The 18,693-nt window shown below is 46.7% G+C and overlaps 8 protein-coding genes across 8 annotated transcripts; 4 read left to right on the top strand and 4 right to left on the bottom strand.

Moving 5' to 3' along the window:
* Positions 1-56: 56 nt before the first annotated feature.
* Positions 57-1,994, bottom strand: C8R40DRAFT_1073893 (uncharacterized protein; the record flags this gene model as incomplete). The annotated part of the gene is made up of 4 exons (XM_046226646.1): positions 57-1,367; positions 1,418-1,538; positions 1,595-1,833; positions 1,890-1,994. 4 exons carry the CDS (start codon positions 1,992-1,994, stop codon positions 57-59), a joined length of 1,776 nt encoding a protein of 591 aa, XP_046080651.1.
* A 338-nt stretch (positions 1,995-2,332) lies between these two features.
* C8R40DRAFT_1073892 (uncharacterized protein) lies at positions 2,333-3,364 on the top strand (the record flags this gene model as incomplete). The annotated part of the gene is made up of 1 exon (XM_046226645.1): positions 2,333-3,364. One exon carries the CDS (start codon positions 2,333-2,335, stop codon positions 3,362-3,364), a length of 1,032 nt encoding a protein of 343 aa, XP_046080650.1.
* Positions 3,365-3,840: 476 nt separating this feature from the next.
* On the bottom strand, positions 3,841-6,134 carry C8R40DRAFT_1025277 (nucleoside phosphatase family-domain-containing protein; the record flags this gene model as incomplete). Its single annotated transcript, XM_046223071.1, has 2 exons — positions 3,841-5,873; positions 5,921-6,134. Coding segments are annotated over 2 exons (2,247 nt in total), but the record flags the coding sequence as incomplete, so codon positions are not given.
* Positions 6,135-6,314: 180 nt separating this feature from the next.
* On the bottom strand, positions 6,315-8,049 carry C8R40DRAFT_1073890 (uncharacterized protein; the record flags this gene model as incomplete). The annotated part of the gene is made up of 2 exons (XM_046226644.1): positions 6,315-6,700; positions 6,810-8,049. 2 exons carry the CDS (start codon positions 8,047-8,049, stop codon positions 6,315-6,317), a joined length of 1,626 nt encoding a protein of 541 aa, XP_046080648.1.
* Positions 8,050-8,322: 273 nt separating this feature from the next.
* C8R40DRAFT_1216070 (uncharacterized protein) lies at positions 8,323-10,868 on the top strand (the record flags this gene model as incomplete). Its single annotated transcript, XM_046233230.1, has 13 exons — positions 8,323-8,411; positions 8,468-8,722; positions 8,787-9,165; positions 9,219-9,330; positions 9,384-9,437; positions 9,504-9,678; positions 9,736-9,826; positions 9,881-9,987; positions 10,044-10,242; positions 10,294-10,432; positions 10,492-10,658; positions 10,719-10,732; positions 10,785-10,868. 13 exons carry the CDS (start codon positions 8,323-8,325, stop codon positions 10,825-10,827), a joined length of 1,824 nt encoding a protein of 607 aa, XP_046080647.1. The 3' UTR covers positions 10,828-10,868.
* Positions 10,869-11,034: 166 nt separating this feature from the next.
* On the top strand, positions 11,035-12,262 carry C8R40DRAFT_1129726 (P-loop containing nucleoside triphosphate hydrolase protein). Its single transcript, XM_046229141.1, has 6 exons — positions 11,035-11,198; positions 11,257-11,344; positions 11,401-11,773; positions 11,837-11,941; positions 11,993-12,061; positions 12,119-12,262. The coding sequence occupies exons 1-6, from the start codon at positions 11,116-11,118 to the stop codon at positions 12,172-12,174; spliced, it is 774 nt and encodes a 257-aa protein (XP_046080646.1). The 5' UTR covers positions 11,035-11,115; the 3' UTR covers positions 12,175-12,262.
* Positions 12,263-12,816: 554 nt separating this feature from the next.
* Positions 12,817-15,764, top strand: C8R40DRAFT_1163439 (uncharacterized protein; the record flags this gene model as incomplete). The annotated part of the gene is made up of 9 exons (XM_046230374.1): positions 12,817-12,950; positions 13,164-13,398; positions 13,448-13,603; positions 13,658-14,088; positions 14,144-14,737; positions 14,786-14,951; positions 15,054-15,126; positions 15,180-15,658; positions 15,732-15,764. The coding sequence occupies 9 exons, from the start codon at positions 12,817-12,819 to the stop codon at positions 15,762-15,764; spliced, it is 2,301 nt and encodes a 766-aa protein (XP_046080645.1).
* A 1,846-nt stretch (positions 15,765-17,610) lies between these two features.
* On the bottom strand, positions 17,611-18,373 carry C8R40DRAFT_1163438 (uncharacterized protein; the record flags this gene model as incomplete). Its single annotated transcript, XM_046230373.1, has 3 exons — positions 17,611-18,158; positions 18,211-18,298; positions 18,344-18,373. 3 exons carry the CDS (start codon positions 18,371-18,373, stop codon positions 17,611-17,613), a joined length of 666 nt encoding a protein of 221 aa, XP_046080644.1.
* Positions 18,374-18,693: the final 320 nt, after the last annotated feature.

Genomic DNA, 18,693 nt, shown 5'->3' with positions numbered 1-18,693 from the left:
CCCAAGCCAGTAATAAACATAACCTAACCATCATATTAGTCAATCTCGCAGTAATGCTATGATCTTCCCAGTCGTTCAGCCTGACGTGCTGCCTCTGTACCGGGTATAGGTTTGAAGATCGTATTGTACGTCTCTTCCTTGGTCCTCTTTTGCTTCTGGGCACTAGCCCGGGTTCCATCGACAGGCACAACTGAACCACTGCTTTCAGATGCCACTGAAGGTGTCTGCTTTCTTCGTCCACGTCCACGAGCGGGCGTGTCAGGTACCACAGACGGCGTCCGCTTTCTCGATTGTCCACGCCCCAGTCCACGAGCAGGAGTCGCAACGGCGGGCTCAGTTCGGACAGACTCGTTCTGAGCTTTTTCTAACATCATCCGTACTTGCCTATCGTCTTCTGACTCGTCGTCGTCCCCGGCTCGCCCTCGTTTGCGCGATTCAATCGTTGCCGTTTGGGGGTTTGGCTGTGATTCCGGTTGAGATTCAGAGTCCGAGAACAGAGGGTCATGCTCGTGCTCATACTCCATTTTGGAGGGTAAGGATTCTGGTTCATGCGAAGCTTCACGAAGGGGCGGTAATGTTTGCGAAGGTTCAGGTACTTTCCGTGTCTTGCGTGATGGAGCAGGAGGGAGAGGAAGAGGCTCTACGGATGCAGACCGGGAGCGTGCTCGAGACCGTGTATTATAATAAGGTGGGTCTTCGAGTGCAGGAGGGTCAACTGAAAGTCGATCGTTTGGTCCTGCGCCGGCTAACGGCATTAGCTGTTCGAGTGAGAACGTGAACGGTTGCGCATTTTCAGGGTCCACTCCACCCTCTAACGCAGTAGGAACAGAAAATTCCTCCATGCCATCTTCATCCTGATTAGGTGGTTGTGTAGGGGGGTTTATGTTGACCAAGGTTTGGGAAATTCCTGGCTCGCGCATACCGTCCGGTGTATCAGCACGGGTGGGTTGAGGTTCAGAGCGGTTGTGGGATTTGGATTTAGGTGTGCGAGACTTTGAAGTAGCTTGGGCATCGTCTTCGTCTTCGTCCAAATTTTCCTCTTCCAGATTTTCCTCCTCTTCAGGTAGATGCTCGCCTTGTACGACGCGTCCCCTTCCCTTCGTAAATATTCGCCTAAAGTTATTTCTGGACTCGACTTCATGAATCTCATCATAAGTCTCTTCATCTTCATCTTCATCTACCTCTTGCCCTTCTTCGCCTGGAAGCAGTCGGCCTTTATGATAAAGGGCCTTGGAATTGATTCCTTCTAGAGCAACGATTTCAGCAATTCGTGAGTCGAGACGAGCTTGATTCTTCTTGTAGTGTTCTCGCCAACTCTGAGCTGTATGTCTGCTGGTCCATTCATAAACCCCTTTCACACACTTGGGCTACCGGGATTCGTTAATTAACCAGCCCTTGAGAGATGGAGATGTCTTACATAGGAGACCAGCTTCTTGTAAAAATTTAGGGATTGACGACCACCGGAGGCGGGATTCGGAAGGGTACGAGCTAAATGTTTGCACAAATTCTCGTCATCTTCGTGTGTATATGCGATCCTTCTGTAAATAACACGTTTAAGTTTCGATATGACGACAACAAGGAGCTGAACGCGAACCCCCTCCCGGGAGGAAATCCAGGCATCGCCCTTTTGAGTGGAGGTTCCAAATGGAAGAAACCCGCTTCTATGCATTCGTCGACAAAAGACATTTCCTTAATCCATATCTGACGCTTTTTGATATCAGGATGGGAGTCGTATGCATCCTGCAGGTAACGTTGGCTTGTCCCTACGGCGGTAGGGTCGATGAGAATGATTTCAACTCCGTCATCGTCGTCTAATACATCGCCACCGTTAGCCTAAATAACAGGATATCTAAGTCAGGACAAACAAAGTGAAAGGCAAAAAAGCTCACCCATATCTTATCAGACACAGCCTGTATGGTCTCGAGTCCTTTGATTGAGTAGTGCAGAGCGAAGTAAACAGGGATGCCGTCTCGGGTGAAAATGGGCTCGTCCATAATGTGATTGATGGTCACGGTAGAATCAGAAAAGTCAACAACCGATACAATACACTGCGTGCGCGTCCACGGCCCGGAGATCCGGTGCGTTGTAGTAAGTTGTAGTTTAACCCAACCACTTTTTCCACTTTCCCAAACCAACTTTCGACTTCCCTGCATCGTTCATATCGTAAAATTGGCCACTGGTCCGAGGGTCCGAGGTGCATCTGCCTTGCCGCACTCCGGGCATTAGCTCAGCATTTCTTTCGACCCGCCTCAATCTGCTGGTATTCAATATATAATAGTTTCACGTATAGAAGTCACATGTACAATTCAGTACTCAGTCCTTACCTACCGACATGAAGGATACCTCCCCGAGTGGCCCATTTCTCTCTCTAGCACGCGAACTGCGCGACAAAATCTATGACTTCTTGCTGTACACACCTATTGGAACACCTTCCACGTCCATCTCTGGGCATCTTATAGACGTTTCAGAACCCTACTGGATGTTTATGACCCGTCCAAAACTTGATTGGCACTGGCAGATACCAGTCAGTCGAGGCTCCTGCTTTGGCATTCTATACGCTTGCCGCCAAGTATATGCCGAAGTTGTAGAATGCATCGAAAGACAGGACGGACGTGGTGGCATGTCCTTCGAGCTCGAGATTGCTCTCATCGGGGTACCACATCCCGAAGATAGAACAATCTTGGGTGTCGAACAAGTATGGCCAAGTTGGATTGTGCTTCCACTGTGCACGTATCCGGTATTCTTACATGATTCCAAAAACTTTGCAGGCTCTCCATTGACCTCTACGGGTGTCAATGCGAAGTGCAAGAATCTCGACGTTTCGTTGAAGCTACAATCGGAGGTCGCTTACAGATGGCTCGTTATCTCGGGACTGTCAAGACTGACTCAAATTCTCTTCACGATGTTAGCCAGATTTCTGTTGTATGGGCCTTTGGGACTATACAGAAACACGGATACCAATCGTGTCTGGAACATAGACATTCTAACTGTGAATGTCATGAGCGTTGGGACATTCACAGATCCTTACAGCGGCCAATCTCGCCCGGTGCCAATCGAAGTCGTCGAGGAGAGCGTCGGCTTCCTATCTCGCTACATAAACGAACTTTGTACTGAAGGTGCATTATCTGACCGAGTCAGTGTGGTAAGATTCGCTGTGGAAGGCGAGCTTAAACGCGAATGGCTAATTAATCGAGGGGAAGGGTTGTCGCCTCTTGCGAAAAAGGATTGGGCAGCTTACGGATGGAAGATCGATGCACAGGACAGGTCGAGAGAATCTAATTTACACCATGTTGTCAATACGAATATCGCACCTAGAAAACGAAAGTCTGTTCTGGGATCGAGATCATGTTGCAGAATGCAGTAAATATGAAATTTGTGTACTACGTAGCTAAAGAAATCGTGTGGGGTATACATTAAATATTGTCATAACATTACACTTTTGAACGGAACGTAAAATGTCGATATCAGGAATCAATTGACCGCAACAAACTTTCATGGCGAGGACCTTGACTGACGTTCGTTTTTCAGGTCAAAGATGACCAGCGACCTCCCGAGCAATTATATGTTGCATCGGGATGTAAGCGGAGGGCATGAAGGGTGTTTGATAATTCGTAGCTTGCATCGAGCGTCAGGTCGTCCAGTGATTACAAAACGGCCAAACTGGTGAATCGGGCAACGGCAAGAAAGAATTTTCAAGCCTACTTTCGATGAAAGACCTTTTCCACAATGCTGTACGGGCGGTATGACCAGTTAGCTGGGTAACTTCAATGGTACGGCCGAGAGCGCAGGTATCAGAGTGATGGAAGCATCCTCGCGAGTGCCATTTCAATCATGCAAGAATCCATCCGAAATCTGATGACCACTGTTGACATTTACTCGCGAAACAGACCTAGTAATCATGCTCGACAAATTCATATGGGAGGTGTTGCGCGAAGGTGAAAAGGACGATGAACCACCATTGGTATCATCAACAATGCCATTATTGGGGGACGGAGGAATGGGTGATGAGCTGCGCGAGCCGCCTGAGTTGGCTAGTATCACGCCTGCAGGAAGCGTATAGGACCGGACAGGAGAGCCCCGAATTGGTGTCACTGGCCCATCATGTACATTGGAGTTCAAACCCGTTAATGTGAGCACCGAAGGTCGAGTGCGTGATCGTTTCGGTTTTGGGGCAAGAAACTGTCGTAAGGGGCGTAGCCATTTTATCGGACCAGACGTAGGGCCAGATGTAGGAGAGGGCGGTCGGGAAATGATTCCATTTCCGTTGAGAAACTTTCCTTCTTCTAAAGCAAAAGAATTGAGATCACGCTTTGCGACTTTACGTAGCGTGCGCAAGCAAAACGCGCGAGATTGACGACGCAAAGGACATGCGATAACAAGAATAACGAAGAAAACCATGGTGTAAAGGATGAGAAGGACGGGAGAAAATCCAAGTGAAGTCCTGTGTAGAGACGGCGGTAGATGAGGGGTTAGACGGTCCTCTAAGCCATCCAGTGACGACCACGGACGAATGGGTTTGACGGGAAAACCTTCAGGTATTTGTGGGTCGTTGATTGGAGGTACGGTGCCATGCAGGGGTGGTACCTCTTTGCTAGCTTCAAGAACCATCTTTCCCAGTGTCCAACTGATAGCTATATCTCCAACAGAGTCCATTGATTGAAAAGCTGGTCTACCCAAACCTTTTTGCTCTGCTTTCGCGTCTACGTTGTCACTTTCAGAAGTTGTGTTTCCCCCTATATCAACGATTCGGGGCATTCCTATACCTTCGTGAAGGACATTTGTAATCCAAGCAGCCTTGAAACATTGCATCTGCAATCGAGTTATTTCCACCTGCGGGCCCCACTTTCCGACAGCTACGGCTTCTCCATTCTTGCCTTGAACCTCACCATCTCCGTCCAAAGGGCGATATTTGACAGTTTCCTCATGTTCGCGCACGATATCAGACCATTCTCTAGCACAAAAATTGGAGGCAGCGCGTTCATACTGGACGAAGTTGTAAGGACCGCCAAGCCCAAAGACATGCTCCGATGAAAACCAGTACTCGGAAACACCAATGAAATGAGACACCGAAAAATCGATGGGTGGGACATGAACTCCGTCCATGAGACATGGCACATCGGGACAGGGTTTGCTCTTGTTGAGCAGGGTGGAGGTTTTCTGCATGCACTGTTCGAAGGAGCCAGTACCTTTAAGGTGGTGTGTTTTCTGAATATGGTCGGCAGCATGACCAACAAAGGCCGGAGTTTCGACCAACTCGAGATCTTTCGGCAGACACGGGTCAGGAACAACATCGGCTTCGCCAGAACGACTTTCTTCAAAGCCTTCGATAGCCATACCGACATATCGTTCCCTCGCCTGATTCGTTCCATAGCCTAACCACGTCGTTACGAAAACCATGTGGTGTATTTCGTCGCCGTCCAATAAGCGTAACCGGACGTCTATCAGATCATTCGTGTCTAATTCATGGTCCTTGCCTGGCTCGAAAGCGATCTGAGTTGACGCGCCTCCCATATCCAGAAATCCATAAGTGGTATGTCCTTGTTTGTTCGTGAAACCGTCCATAAGATAATTTACTGCTATCCATCCAAACAGACCCTCTTCCTCTCCGGTGATAATGAGCACACTTGAGCCACAGGGCCCGTTTTCCGAAGGGTCGTCAATTTTGAAGTAAGAATGACGGACGAGAAAGGAGCAAGTTTCCTTCAAAATATCGGCCTGCTTTTCTGAAGAAAGCAAGCGCATTCCAGCCGTAGCAAGGAGGAAAAGAGGTGTGTCTTTGTGAAGCGACGGAGGAATTTTGTCCCGGGCATGACTGAGAAGGGGGCGAAGATAAGCTCCAATGTCCTCAGGGTTCTCTGCAAACGTGGATATACCTGAAAAATGTGAGTAATAGCTCTTTATTTGACTGAGTAGAGCGCACCTGGCTCGACTTTAGTAGACCAATCCTCTCCATTTTTTGTACCCTTTTCAACCTTGGGCAACGTATGCGAGAACGTAAATGCCCAATCAGTAGAAACAATTGAGGGATCCTTCCAACTGTAAATTTGGAGCCGTGAGCCTGACGATCCAGCGTCTATGACAATACCGAAGTGACGACCAGCTAACCAAGGGTCGCTGGCTATGGGAGGAGGCATTGAGAAGCGCCCTTGCGTTGACGCCAATAATAATCAGGATGTTCGCACGACCACTGGAACTGAACACATAAACTCAGTTAATAAAACTCTGTACATTGTCATCGGTACTTTTTACTCTTATCCATAACATTCAAAGCTCTTCCTGAGTACTAGACTAGGATCTGGTTATACTAGGAACAACTATCTTTTGAACGCTGATCGAAACACCACTTTGGGTTTCAACAAAATTGCTTCCTCGGACCGTCCATCTATATCCACACTCTTCATCATTAGGCCAATTTCACTCGTGCATAGAACAGTCTCGTCTGTCAATGATCTTTTTCCATCTTCATCTTGCATCCTCCGAGTATCGAAATGCACTCCCGGAGTAGGCATTTCAAGAGTCAAATCCATGGATGTAATCTGTGTCATCGCTATATCGAGCTTCTCGAGGAGCAATACAATAGCGGAAATCCTTCCACGGATAGTGCTCTCAATTCTCGCTACGATTTCGGAACTCCGACTTGGCCACCAGCCTGCCACGATCAAAATAGCTTTCACTATTTCTGCAATATGTTCGTGAAGACCTGGATTTTGATACACAGTGTGTTTTGTCTGTGCCTTTGTCAACGATCTCCATGTACGATATACAACAGCCTGTTCTGTGAAACACTTGTAAGTGAGCAGAACATTTACAGTCAATTGAATACCAACTTTGTTGCATTTGAATGCCAGCGAATGCGCCATTTATTGCATCATTGGCCTCTCCAGGCATAGCCCAGAGGCAAAGGACATACTGAGACCGCTGATTTAACCCTGCTTGCAGAGCGATCTGCACCAGTGTCATGTGCTCGTCGAGTACAGCATGATTATGCTGCAGAAGCGTTGCGACCTCTTCACCTAACGTTTTGCTGACAATATCCACTGCCCATGGATCATTCTCCAATGAGACTTGGCTGGACATGAAACCGACAATTGTATCCGTTATGGAAGCTGCTGCTTGAAAAATCTCCCCATTCAGCGACTTGACCATCGACACAATATCTGCTCCGGAATACATGTCGGAGGTGTTTAGGAATGCACGTGCTCCTTGTAACTCTTTCATTCGAGCATCTAGTAGCTCCTGGCTATGAGCGTCCTTTGTTTTATAATGGGCAGCGGCTGCCTGTTCATTCATTAGATGCTTTCGCAGCTCCCCGATCTCATTTTTCTGCTTCATCAAGGAGTGCTGAGCATTACCTAGCTGTGCTTCCATCTCCTGGTTTCTACGCTGAATGTCACACAAGTGCGCTTCTAACCTCTGATTTTGCTTCTGAATATGCGCAATTTGTTCTTCGAGATATTGCCTCGGTATACGACTCTCCCTTAGAACGCCGCTCGAGGTCTCTCGATCTGCCCTCCCGTCTCGACCGTGGAGGCTTGTATCCCTCGTTGTACGATGTCCTATTTCGATCGACCCTGATGGACCTCTGCCACTGGATTGGGACGGCGCCGCATTCCGGTGATTTACAGTCCCCGGTACCATGCCAGCCTGTGTGTCAGTTTTTCGATCTTCCCCAGCTTTGGTAGAAGGAGCTGACTGAACTGCATCTGAATATGTCCGACGATTCGATTGGAACGTTTCCGTTCGAGAGTCTGTGGAGGCGGACTGGGTATTCATTCGGTCGCCATCATGTTCTCGGATCGCAGTCGTGGAAGGGACCGTGACTGCAGCATTCGCGTCAGGTTGGGCATCACGGTGCTCCTGTGGAATTCCATGGCCATATTTTGGCCGGACAGGGTCAGACGATGAATGTGCCGGTTGACCTTGGTCGTGAGGATTGTATAATTGACTTCCCTCGTTCCTGCCTTCCTGGTGTAGCATAGCGTCATCACGGGTATGAGTAGGATTTGGAAAGACCATATGAGTGAATGCCTTGAGTAGATCCCCGAGCATTGACGTTCGAAGAGGTAGTGGGTTGAAAGGCGAATCTCGCCACACAGACTTCCAAAACCAATATGTATGTATTACATGTGGTAGCGCCTTTGCGTCTATTGGAGTCTCGTGTCTACTTCGCCGCTTTACAAGCTTTGGAAGCCACTCGTAGAAGCTCGTAGTATTCAATTGAGGATATATCCGCAGCTACCTCAAGGCGAGCTAGTACAATCGATCGATTACTTATCCTTTCCCCTCAGAACACCCTGCCTTTACTGAGCCTTCATCATCGATATGCCCCAGCGCAAACCTTTTGCCGGAACGCAACAAGGACTGGTACTTGCCATCGACGTCGGGACTACCTATTCAGGCTGCTCATTCAGGTTGGATGATCGTCTTTCTCAAGTCGCCCGAATACGAAGCTTATATTATCTGGTAGTGTTCTCGATCCGGGGGTGGTACCAGAAATCAAAGGCGTCACTAGGTCCTGCGAAATTATGATTGCAATTCATATTCTTTTTGATGTGTCTATTCCAACAGGTTTCCTGCTCAAGCTCCTGGTGGTTCCTCAAAAATTCCCTCTGTGGCCCCTGTATTACGATTCCGCGGGTAAAGTTCGAGCGGTTGGAGCAGATACTCTCTTGGACACAGTCATCGAACAAGCAGGAGACGAACAATGGACCAAAGTCGAGTGGTATGCCTGACTCCTCAAAATATCCATCATTTACTGATTCAAATTGTGGTCACTGATTTTACAGGTTCAAGTTGCATCTACGACCCAAGTCTAGTAAAACCCCACTTCGTATCCACCAGCAAATACTCTCATTACCACCAGACAAGTCTGTGATAGATGTGTTCGCAGATTTTCTCCGATATCTGTTCTCATGCTGTAGGACATTTATCGAAGAGACGCTGCTCCCGGATGGCAGAAGCTTTTGGGAATCTGTCAAGGACCGAATCGTCTTTGTTTTGAGCCACCCAAACGGCTGGGAAGGACGGCAGCAGAGTAGTATGCGACGGGCCGCGGTACTGGCTGGTCTCGCTCCAGATAGTCCTGAAGGCCAGAATCGTATACTGTTTGTCACGGAGGGGGAAGCCAGTCTGCACTTTTGCATCAACAATGGACTTACAGTCCAAGTATGTATTTCATTATTTTCCACTGTATGCTGAACCGATCGCCGTCGACCCAGGAGGACGAAGGTATCATCATCGTAGATGCCGGTGGAGGGACTATCGATCTCAGCGCTTACTCTGTATCAAATACTGACACAAATGCTTTCGAGGAGATCAGTCGATCTGAATGTGTGTATTTTTTTATGCTTTCCGTTCCATGTGCCACACACATTTGATCCAAGGTTGCTTCGCTGGTTCGATATTTGTCACCAAGGAATCTCGCGTTTACTTCGAAGGTTGGTACAGTCTTTTCCAAATGCGCCTCGTTGATCCATCGTAGTTGCTCAAATTTTCGTATCCAGATAAGCTTCAAGGGACTCGGTTCGAGGAAGATGTACCAAGGATTACCGAATGTTTTGATCAAACCACCAAGTTACAATTCAGAGATAGTGATGAACCATCCTACGTCAAATTCGGGGGACTGCGTGACCGTGAGCCAAACCTCGATATTCGTTCTGGTCAAATGAAGATACCTGGGTGCTTGCTGATTATGTTCCCCTAGAGGTGGTTGTATTGACTGTAATTGATTTTTAGAACCATTGTCGCTCGGTTCTTTCAACCTTCTGTCAATGCGATGTTGAAAGCCGTCGTTGAACAACGCCGTGAGGCGCGTAAAGCAATAACCGTGCGCTCGTCAATGAGCTTTCTCCGACGAACTTCAACTAACTATGAATTGTAGACCGTACTTCTAGTCGGCGGATTTGCCGCGAGCCCTTTCATGTTTACTAAGCTCAAAGATGACCTTGGACAATTGGGTTTGAGTATACATCGTCCTGATACCCATGTGTAAGCGTTGTATAAACGTCGTTGTTGATGACCCACAGACTGACATACTAAGGCAGGAATAAAGCAGTCGCAGATGGTGGCGTTTCATTCTACCTGGATCGTTTTGTATCAAGCCGTGTAGCCAGATATTCCTACGGAATAAAATGCTCCAAGATTTACCAGACATCTAATCCTGAGCATCGAAGACGTGGATTCCATAACTCCATAGCAGGAACTTTTCAGGTAGAAAACTGCTTTTCGCTCATCTTACAAAAAGTGAGATTATTTCTTTCCTATGATTATCACAGCTTTTAATCCGCAACACAGGGTGTACAGATAACGGAATTACAAGAGTTCCGAAACCCGTTCGTCTACTACAGTTATCACCGTTTGCAAAGTATGACTGAAACTATATTGGAATATCGAGGCATAGACAAGGATCCCTCCTGGATTGATGTAGATTGCAGTGTGTCTTTTATAGCACCGCAAAGTGACTGGTTGACTTCAACAATTTTATCTTTTCAGATATGTACTCTACTGCCTGTATAGTTACTGCTGATACTTCCAAAATATCCGCCACGCTCGTTCCACGTCGAAACCCGACAGGCTACGAGTATTTCCAGCTTAACTTCGATGTTGTTTTGCTCTTCGGACTAACAGAGTTAAAGGCACAGATTGCCTGGCAAGAGAATGTGAGTCTCCTACCCATTTCACGTCTGATCTTGTCTATTGATATTTTGTCGTTCCCGAAGGGAGTTGAAAAAAGGTTTGTCTTGTCACTGTCGTCCACAGTGTAACTTTCTATACAGATTCTGTAGAGGTCCAGCGCAGATTGTATATGAACCTGCGAGCGATGATTGAACATGTTCTGCGCGCGGCATCACAAAGAAGTCACTAGTTGTTACATAAATTGAAACGGATACTCAGTCCTGTGTCATATCCTCAAACATATGTTGCTTTCTTCTTGCTTTGTTCACCTAGTACATACGAAGACATGAATTCAGAATTGAGATGAAATTGGCGCTTGAGAGACAACATGAAAGAACAGGCGCTAAACCACAAAGGTTCCTGATCCACTTGCACCAGTACCAGTGCCACTATTAAGACGCGTCTTTGGCGTGCTCTTTTCTATTTTCAAGCTTAGTTTTAATGGCGTCAAATCTGTCTAGTACAGTATACGCTTCTCGAAGAAAGGAACTACTTGCGCTCGTCAATCAACTCAGAGCGGTTGGGTGAGTTACCCCTGTAAAAGTATGTGCGTTTTCTGATACCCAATTTTGATTCTTGCAGAGCACAAAATGACTTGGATCTTCCAAGAATAACCGTAATTGGTAATCAGAGTGCCGGGAAGTCGAGTGTGGTGGAGGCCATATCCGGAGTGAGGACAGACTCTTTGTCAATATCATTCTTCAACGCTTAATATCTCTGTCGCAGATCACTGTACCAAGAGATGCAGGAACATGCACCCGTTGTCCAATGGAATGTCGATTATTCTCCTCTTCCAATGCTTGGACCTGTTGCGTTTCTATTCGGATTGAATTTGACGACGACGGTAACCGTCTACGAGAAGTCGCCGAAAACATTTTTATTGGAAACATTACCGATAAATCTCAAGTCGAATCTGCCCTACGAAAAGCGCAATTCGCCGTCCTGAATCCTGAAATATCCTGGGATAAGATTCTTGAATCGCCTATCGAGGAGCTGAAGAAATTGGTGAATGCAAAATCTCTTCCGTTTTCTCAAAATGTAGTTTGCGTCGACTTGGAGGGCCCTGATTTGACAGATCTGTCCTTTATCGACCTACCTGGTGAGTTGAATGTTTTGTCTTGTGCTGCGAAAGATAATGTACTGACTGGGCTGTTTTGACTAGGTCTTATCCAAAATGCGCAACCGGAAGTGGTGCAGCTTGTAGAGGACATGGTAGTGTCTCATATTAAGGGCAATTGCATTATACTTGTTGCCGTACCCATGACTGGTGTGTAACCGTTGAATTTAAGGAATTTCCCGATTTACTGTCGTCATTCAGATGACATTGAGAACCAGAAAGCTCTTCGTCTTGCAAGTCAAGAAGATCCAGATGGTAGAAGGACTATCGGTGGGCTGAAATTTTTTCTTGTCGTACTAAAACTATGATATAACCAATATGGACCAGGGGTTCTTACTAAACCCGATATGCCACCTCAACATCCTAACAATCAAAGTATATAGGCCTGGTATATAGATTCACATGACAGGGCTACTCCCCTGAATTCTCGTTGATCCCTAACATTGCTAATAATTCTGGCAATAATCCGAGGTTTCTGAGAATAGTAATGGGTCCAGCCCAGCCTAAAACTATGACATAAGTCCTGGAATCTCCCGGGATTGAGCGGGACCAAGTCCGCCTCATCAACAGCGGGACCGAACCATCCGGATAAGCGCTTTTCGTCATCACCAGCGCTAAACTTCCCACCGACTCCCGCCCATCGCACCTCACTACTATCCGTCTTACCTGAACTACAAACTGCAAATTCCCATACTCTCACCTTCCTTGGCTTGACACCTCAGCGTAATTCCACTCATGTCCAAGCGCAGACCCCGTACCGTACGAAACGTGCGGTCTACAGTCGGCGCTGGGCGTTTTTCACCTTTCCTCACTCAAACTCAACGACTGGGAGCTGCTGCTGTTGCTCAAAAGCGAGAGCAAGCAACTCTCCGAAGCTCTCAAGCAAGCAAAGGTTTGTTTGCTAAGTCGTATATTGTAGGCTCGCCTCATCAGTAATCTCATACTCAGGCTTAAGTCGGGAGTTTCAGAAAGCTTTAGACGAGCTTGCAGGACCTTCCCACCCTGGCATCGAGCACCCTCAACCAATGGATGTGGATAATAGCGGCTTTGATATGAGCATGGCTGCAAATGAAGATGACGACGAGGATGTTGGAGAAGGACGGGCTGGAGACTCGGCGGGAATGTCAATTGACATTCGAGACGTCCTCCATTTTCGCAGGTGCGTAGTTTTTGTACTTTGTTGTTAAAACTCAGCCTCTAACCTCTGTGGTAGATGGGAGGGGCGTCGCAAATACAAGAATGCACAAATGTGGAAAAACCGGGTCGACAACTTCAACAACGCTTGGGCCTCTCTTATGGACGAGTTGACTGAGGCTTATGTCAAATGGAAATACAACTTCAATTTATCTGATAACTTCAACGAAGAATATAGCTTTAAGATCGACGCAGTCAACATTTACACCCTTGAGAAAGAGGTCTGCATTCATAGAAGCGAAAACACTAAGGCTGCCGTTGCACTAGTCTCTGCTGGGTATCTTGGCACGTCTCCTGAGTTCCCATCTCTTGCAATATCTCTTCAGACTCTGGAGCTATACTACACACTCCGCCTTTTCAAACCATCCTTCAGTGTTGAAGCTTTTGCCAAAGCGCTTTGCCACTTGTATTCAGTGCGCCTCTCTTCTATTACATGTTATGATTACTGATTCATTTCTGCAGATTCCCTTCCGTCGGGGCTATCGTACGGGTCTCTCAGATACATTTGATGTTTACTTGGCTATCCGACGGAGAATTGATAGTCAAGTTGCTAAGGAGCTAGGTCACGAAGGTGCAAACTATCGCGTTCTCAATAGCTGCCCAGCATGCTGTTACAAGGTACATAGATATTTTTCTCTAACCAGTAGTATTTACGACTTCAATTTATTGAAGCTTGAAGACGAGCCAGAACTGGAGTTCTCGCGCATGTGGGTGGTTGACGGGAATAACTCCCTTAAGCGCATGGCGGGCATCGGGAATCGGGAAGTTTCTGACACCCGGATCTTTGGAGAGAGTGATTACTATTTATCCGAAGACTTTGTCAACATATATGCTGGTGAAATCAAGGCCCGTCCACTTGCCCGCAATATCGAGGATGAGGACCCTGATGAGCTTCAAAGTGATTGGGTTGATGAGGAACACGGAGACCCTACAGATGGAATTGAAGACAGTGAGCTGGCACAGTGCACCGAGAATTGGAAAGCTGCTGCTGCCGACCAGCAGAAAAAAATGTGGGGTATTTTTCATGAGTCTGGATACTTTGCAAGTGCATGCAGGCATGGCTTTGTCCTATGGGTTGCTGACATGATACGTAGCGGGGAGCTGTAGGTTCGAAAGCCTTACTTTTCGAACAGATCACTGATATTTCTTCTAATGTAGTGCTAAATATCCTCTAGCTATTGTAGCAAAGGCTCTCGGGGTACTTCCGCTGCACTGGCTTATGGGCTATGACATTGGCTGCAGCTTCGGGGGTACCATTCTTCGCAGCTCACTTGGCCCGGAATTTGCCAAGCAGAAATGCCGGACATGTGTCAACACATTTCATGGTTACTCACACAACGCAGCATGTCAACAGAAATACCACCCACTCAACATCCTTGGCATGGGTCTAGAAGACCTCGAAACACTCGAACGACTTTTCTCATCATCGAATCAACTTGCTCCTCTCATCCGATATATGACTGCCTATCGACGCCGCGTTTTCATTGACATATTCTTACAGCAATGGGACCAGGAGAAATACCAGAACCTTGCTACTATGCTGCACAATAACTACGTACAGGCACTCAACATACTCGAAGATGAGGCCAAAGCCCTTCAGGCAGATCTTTTAGCCAAAGGTATCACAATCGAAGACCTCGAAACTTACTTTGTGGAAGAATCAAACCATTTGAAGGAGATTGGGAAGGAGGCTGAGGGGGACCTGCATGCGGTTGCATATGTCGAGCTTCTGCAGAGATACCGAGAACTTAGGTGAGTATAGAGATTCAATCTTAAAGCCTTCACTGACTCATGTTGAAGCTCTGCTTGTGACAATGCTGCTGCTGATTTTCGCTCCCAGACACCCGCAGACTACGAATTTCTTGCTTCTGCAGCATCCTACAGCAGAAATCTATCGGATGGGCGCCGGGCTGAAACAAAGCGGCGGTACTTGCGGGAACAACGGGATAAGACGCTCTTTGAGGTGGTGCAGATGGAGACTGCAATGTCTATTTCACCACGTTGGGAGCCAACAGACAGGGAGTATATTGAGACGATCGAGTATATGAACACCAGAAAATACCAATAGGCACTCGAGCGGCTCTACAAGTTGGTTATTCAGCGTCTCTTTGAGTTACATAAAATGAATCTTTCATTCACTGGTGTGTTGTCTTGACATTATTACTTCACCTATATTAATCGACTAATTGCCCAGGCTACAAAATGCGGACTCACATTTCAAACGCCCTTCAACGCCGCTCAAAAGCTATCCGAAATGCTGTCAAGACTTACAACTCCGCTGCTGCAGCTATAGGCCGACCGACACTTGATTGGGTAAAGGTTACCCACTACTCATTCCTTGACCAATTCAACATCCTTCAAGACACCCGCCATAGCATTCTGGACAAGAAATGGGCAGACCCTGTTGTCCGACATCTCATGAAGCAGCATCGCCAAGTTGCACGGGCCAAGGAGGAAATTCAGCATTGTAACATTCAAATTCGCAGGTTACAAACCTCCATTTTTGACGAAGACAAGAAATTTCAAAAAGTTTTGGAGCATTTGAAGGACACTTCTATGTACTTCCCAGTCCATGACTTTATTAACCGCCGACGTGCTGTGAACCAGCTTCTCCTCAGCCGTATCTATCAAACGCAGGCTTTGCCTGGTTTCACTGGTAATAGGAACCCTGGGGTACGTGAAGGGTCTGAACCTCCGACGTCAACTTCTGTACCTGTGAATCTTGACCTTCCTGACCCTGACTCAGACGACGGAGAGGATGCTGAGGATGATGAAATAGTCGATGGGATGGGCGCTGTTATTGAGTATATGTCGAACCTATCTACCTAGACTCTATACTTTGAATAACTATATTTTTTGGCTAATTTTTGATTGAGTGGTTGGCCTCCGAACAGCGCCGGAACAGTGCACTCAATATCAGCTAAATGTCAATTTTCAGATGATACAGCGCCCTGTCATGTGAATCTATATACGTTGGGATGTTGAGGGGTTAATTAGTTATACAGCACCCGCAGGTGTTAAATACATCAAAATCTACATTGCATTGGATGATTATCAGAGCGACGAGGACCGAAGGTGGAGAGTAAGTTCATATAACTGTGATACAACTTGACTTGTGCACATTGAAATGGGCGACATGAGTGATATATATCAACACGTCGTCAGGATAGTAATTAATGGATGACAGAGTGGACAGTTGTAAGTAGACAACATAGTAATATGGTAACATAACATGGGCAAACGGTACAATTGACAAAAGAACGACGGTAACTGAGGAGGACGGCGTTGGAATGACGATGGAAGTAAAGGGCAGGGGCCATGCTAGAAATCATGAGGACACCTCGTGTTGAGTAGAGGAGGCAGCAGAAAAAATCAAGGACTCACCCGAAAAAGATTCTCAAAACCGCAACTTCTGTGTATGAGATGCAGATGACGTTGTATGTTAAGCTTTAGATGGTGGCTGCTAGATAGTAATTAAAGCAGCTGTGAACATGTGTGTTGGAAAGAGCAACGTTAGTAGCACTTACTTGGTACAAAAGTGCCCCAGAGATTATTAAGGAGAGAAGACGCATTGCATAGACAGAACACGTTCACAACAGAGTTGAGAATAGGATAGGGCGTTAAAGAGCTGTTCAGGTAGTGGCTGCTAAGCTAGTTAGCTCAGCTGTGTGCATGAGAGAGAGAACAGCATAGGCAGCACATACTTGTTATGAGGCATCCCTGGGGGAGAGAATGGCTTGTGCGGATGGAAAATGTTCACAAGCAGAGCTGGAGGATGGGACAAGATACGGCGTCGAAGAGCTAGAGAACAGGTGAGAAGTTTTAGGAAAGATAGTTTGAGAACTTACCACATTACAGGCTGGTAAAGGGTGTATCTGTGGCAACAAAACAGTGACAGAGAAAGCAAAGTTGCAGTGGTGGAGAGAGGTTGAAGACGTGGGAACAAAAATAACGGCGCTTTTCAGATATATTTTCTAACTCCCGAGGGCTAAATTTAAGGAACAGCACCCTCTTCAGAGCAGTTTCTCTACAGCAGATTAAGTTCGATAGGTGTATAACGTAGGGTATGTACTATATCACGCTGGTAAATCTGATGTACGGGCACAATGGGAGGTGCGTAAGCAGAATGAGCTACTAGGATCTGACAATTAATAACGAGCTGAAAGTTGTACCCTGTTGCACCTGTACTTATCATAATTACACCGTTTGTAGAATATCTTTCCACAAGATGCCTCCAGACCTTGCAGATGAGTTGTTTGAAACATTATCGACTTCAGTAGAGATGCTATATATTTTTGTTTGGTTGTCTTGCAATTTAGATGTTAGTTGAGCCTCGAGATAGATATCGAATATGACCTGGCTTTGCAACTGGACTCAGTGAGGTTGTTTCATCTGTTAGATACATTCTTGCATTCACATTATATCTTAGAATAAGAGTACTGTAAAATAACATTCAGATTATAGCTTAAGGTTTCCATGCATGAACTGTTTTCAAGTCAACTTCGACGTATTTCACTGTTACAACTCTTCCTGTCAATTCTTTACCATCTATGCAACTCTAATTTCAAGCGAGGAATTGTTCTTAATGGTGAATAGATTCAGCTCTTTGATTAATGTATGCTACGTTACAATGGCTCATTCTCGAATCCGAGTTCAGCTAGTGTAGAAAAGAGTTCAAGACCCATCTTCCATCGAGCCTTCTTTCGCAGCTTCTCCTCCCTCGCTTCTGCTGCTGTGAGCCCTGCATGATAATTTTCTTCGGACTGGAATCCACGGTTAACCCAACGAAAATTACCACCAGGTGCATACTGGGTAAATGAATAATGAACTTCCTTTTTACCAATGCATGTGTTTGAGTGGCGGCAGACACCAGATGGAATAGCGACGAGGGATCCAGGGGGGAATTCAACAACAAGTTTGAGATCCCATAGAATTATATGGCCCCCTTTCTTCCAGTTGTACCAACCTAGAGCCCATATCCAGCAGAGGTTAAAAGGTAGATTCCCGAAATCAATGTGAGGGAGGCAGATAGTCCGAGGTCCAAAGTTGAAAGCTGCGGCAGGAAGGACGCTGTTGTGGAATATACGCACTAGGGAGTGGTCGCTTGAGAGCAAGTCGTTGAAGTGGTCTTCACAATATCTGTATAAACGGGGCGCCCATGTCTTGAAAACGCCTAATGGCGAAGTGTTTTCAGTAAACCAACCACATGTAAATCAGCAACGTACCAGTAGCAAAACCCGAAAGGCGTTGAAACGGTTTGGAAGAAGTAAGTCGGTTGAGTGCTGACGCGTTTGCTTGGTTATGGACGATGTTCTGGGGGTGCTTTGCAGACGAACGTTAGAAAGGCTGAATCCACACCTGTGATAACAAAACATACCGTCCGCCCATTGCCGTGAGCGACACCAGTTGACAACGCTGGGAAGGAGCCCCTGCGATGCTCCTTCTGGTCAGCAGAGAAGGAGCACCGACTTCGCTCAGTCTGGATGAGACGAGCTGCTTCCTGCGCGCACTTTTTGATCCCAGGGTCGTCTGGGTACACCGCTAGGCCGTATATCCGACCGTCGGCATCAACAAAAGGTACGGTAGTTCTGTATACTGAAGTGAGAAAAGTGAATTATCAGCAGGCCAAGACGTACCCAGGTTTTGCCTCAATCAACTCGAAACGTTCGGCAGCTTCTGGCCCAATGAGCTCCTTCAACCACCAAGTT

The sequence above is a fragment of the Lentinula edodes genome (genome assembly GCF_021015755.1).
Source record: "Lentinula edodes strain Le(Bin) 0899 ss11 chromosome Unknown C8R40scaffold_53, whole genome shotgun sequence".
NCBI classification, from domain to species: Eukaryota; Fungi; Basidiomycota; class Agaricomycetes; order Agaricales; family Omphalotaceae; genus Lentinula; species Lentinula edodes.
The sequence above is the reverse complement of the archived record's forward strand: the minus strand, read 5'-3'. Positions and strand labels throughout refer to the sequence as shown.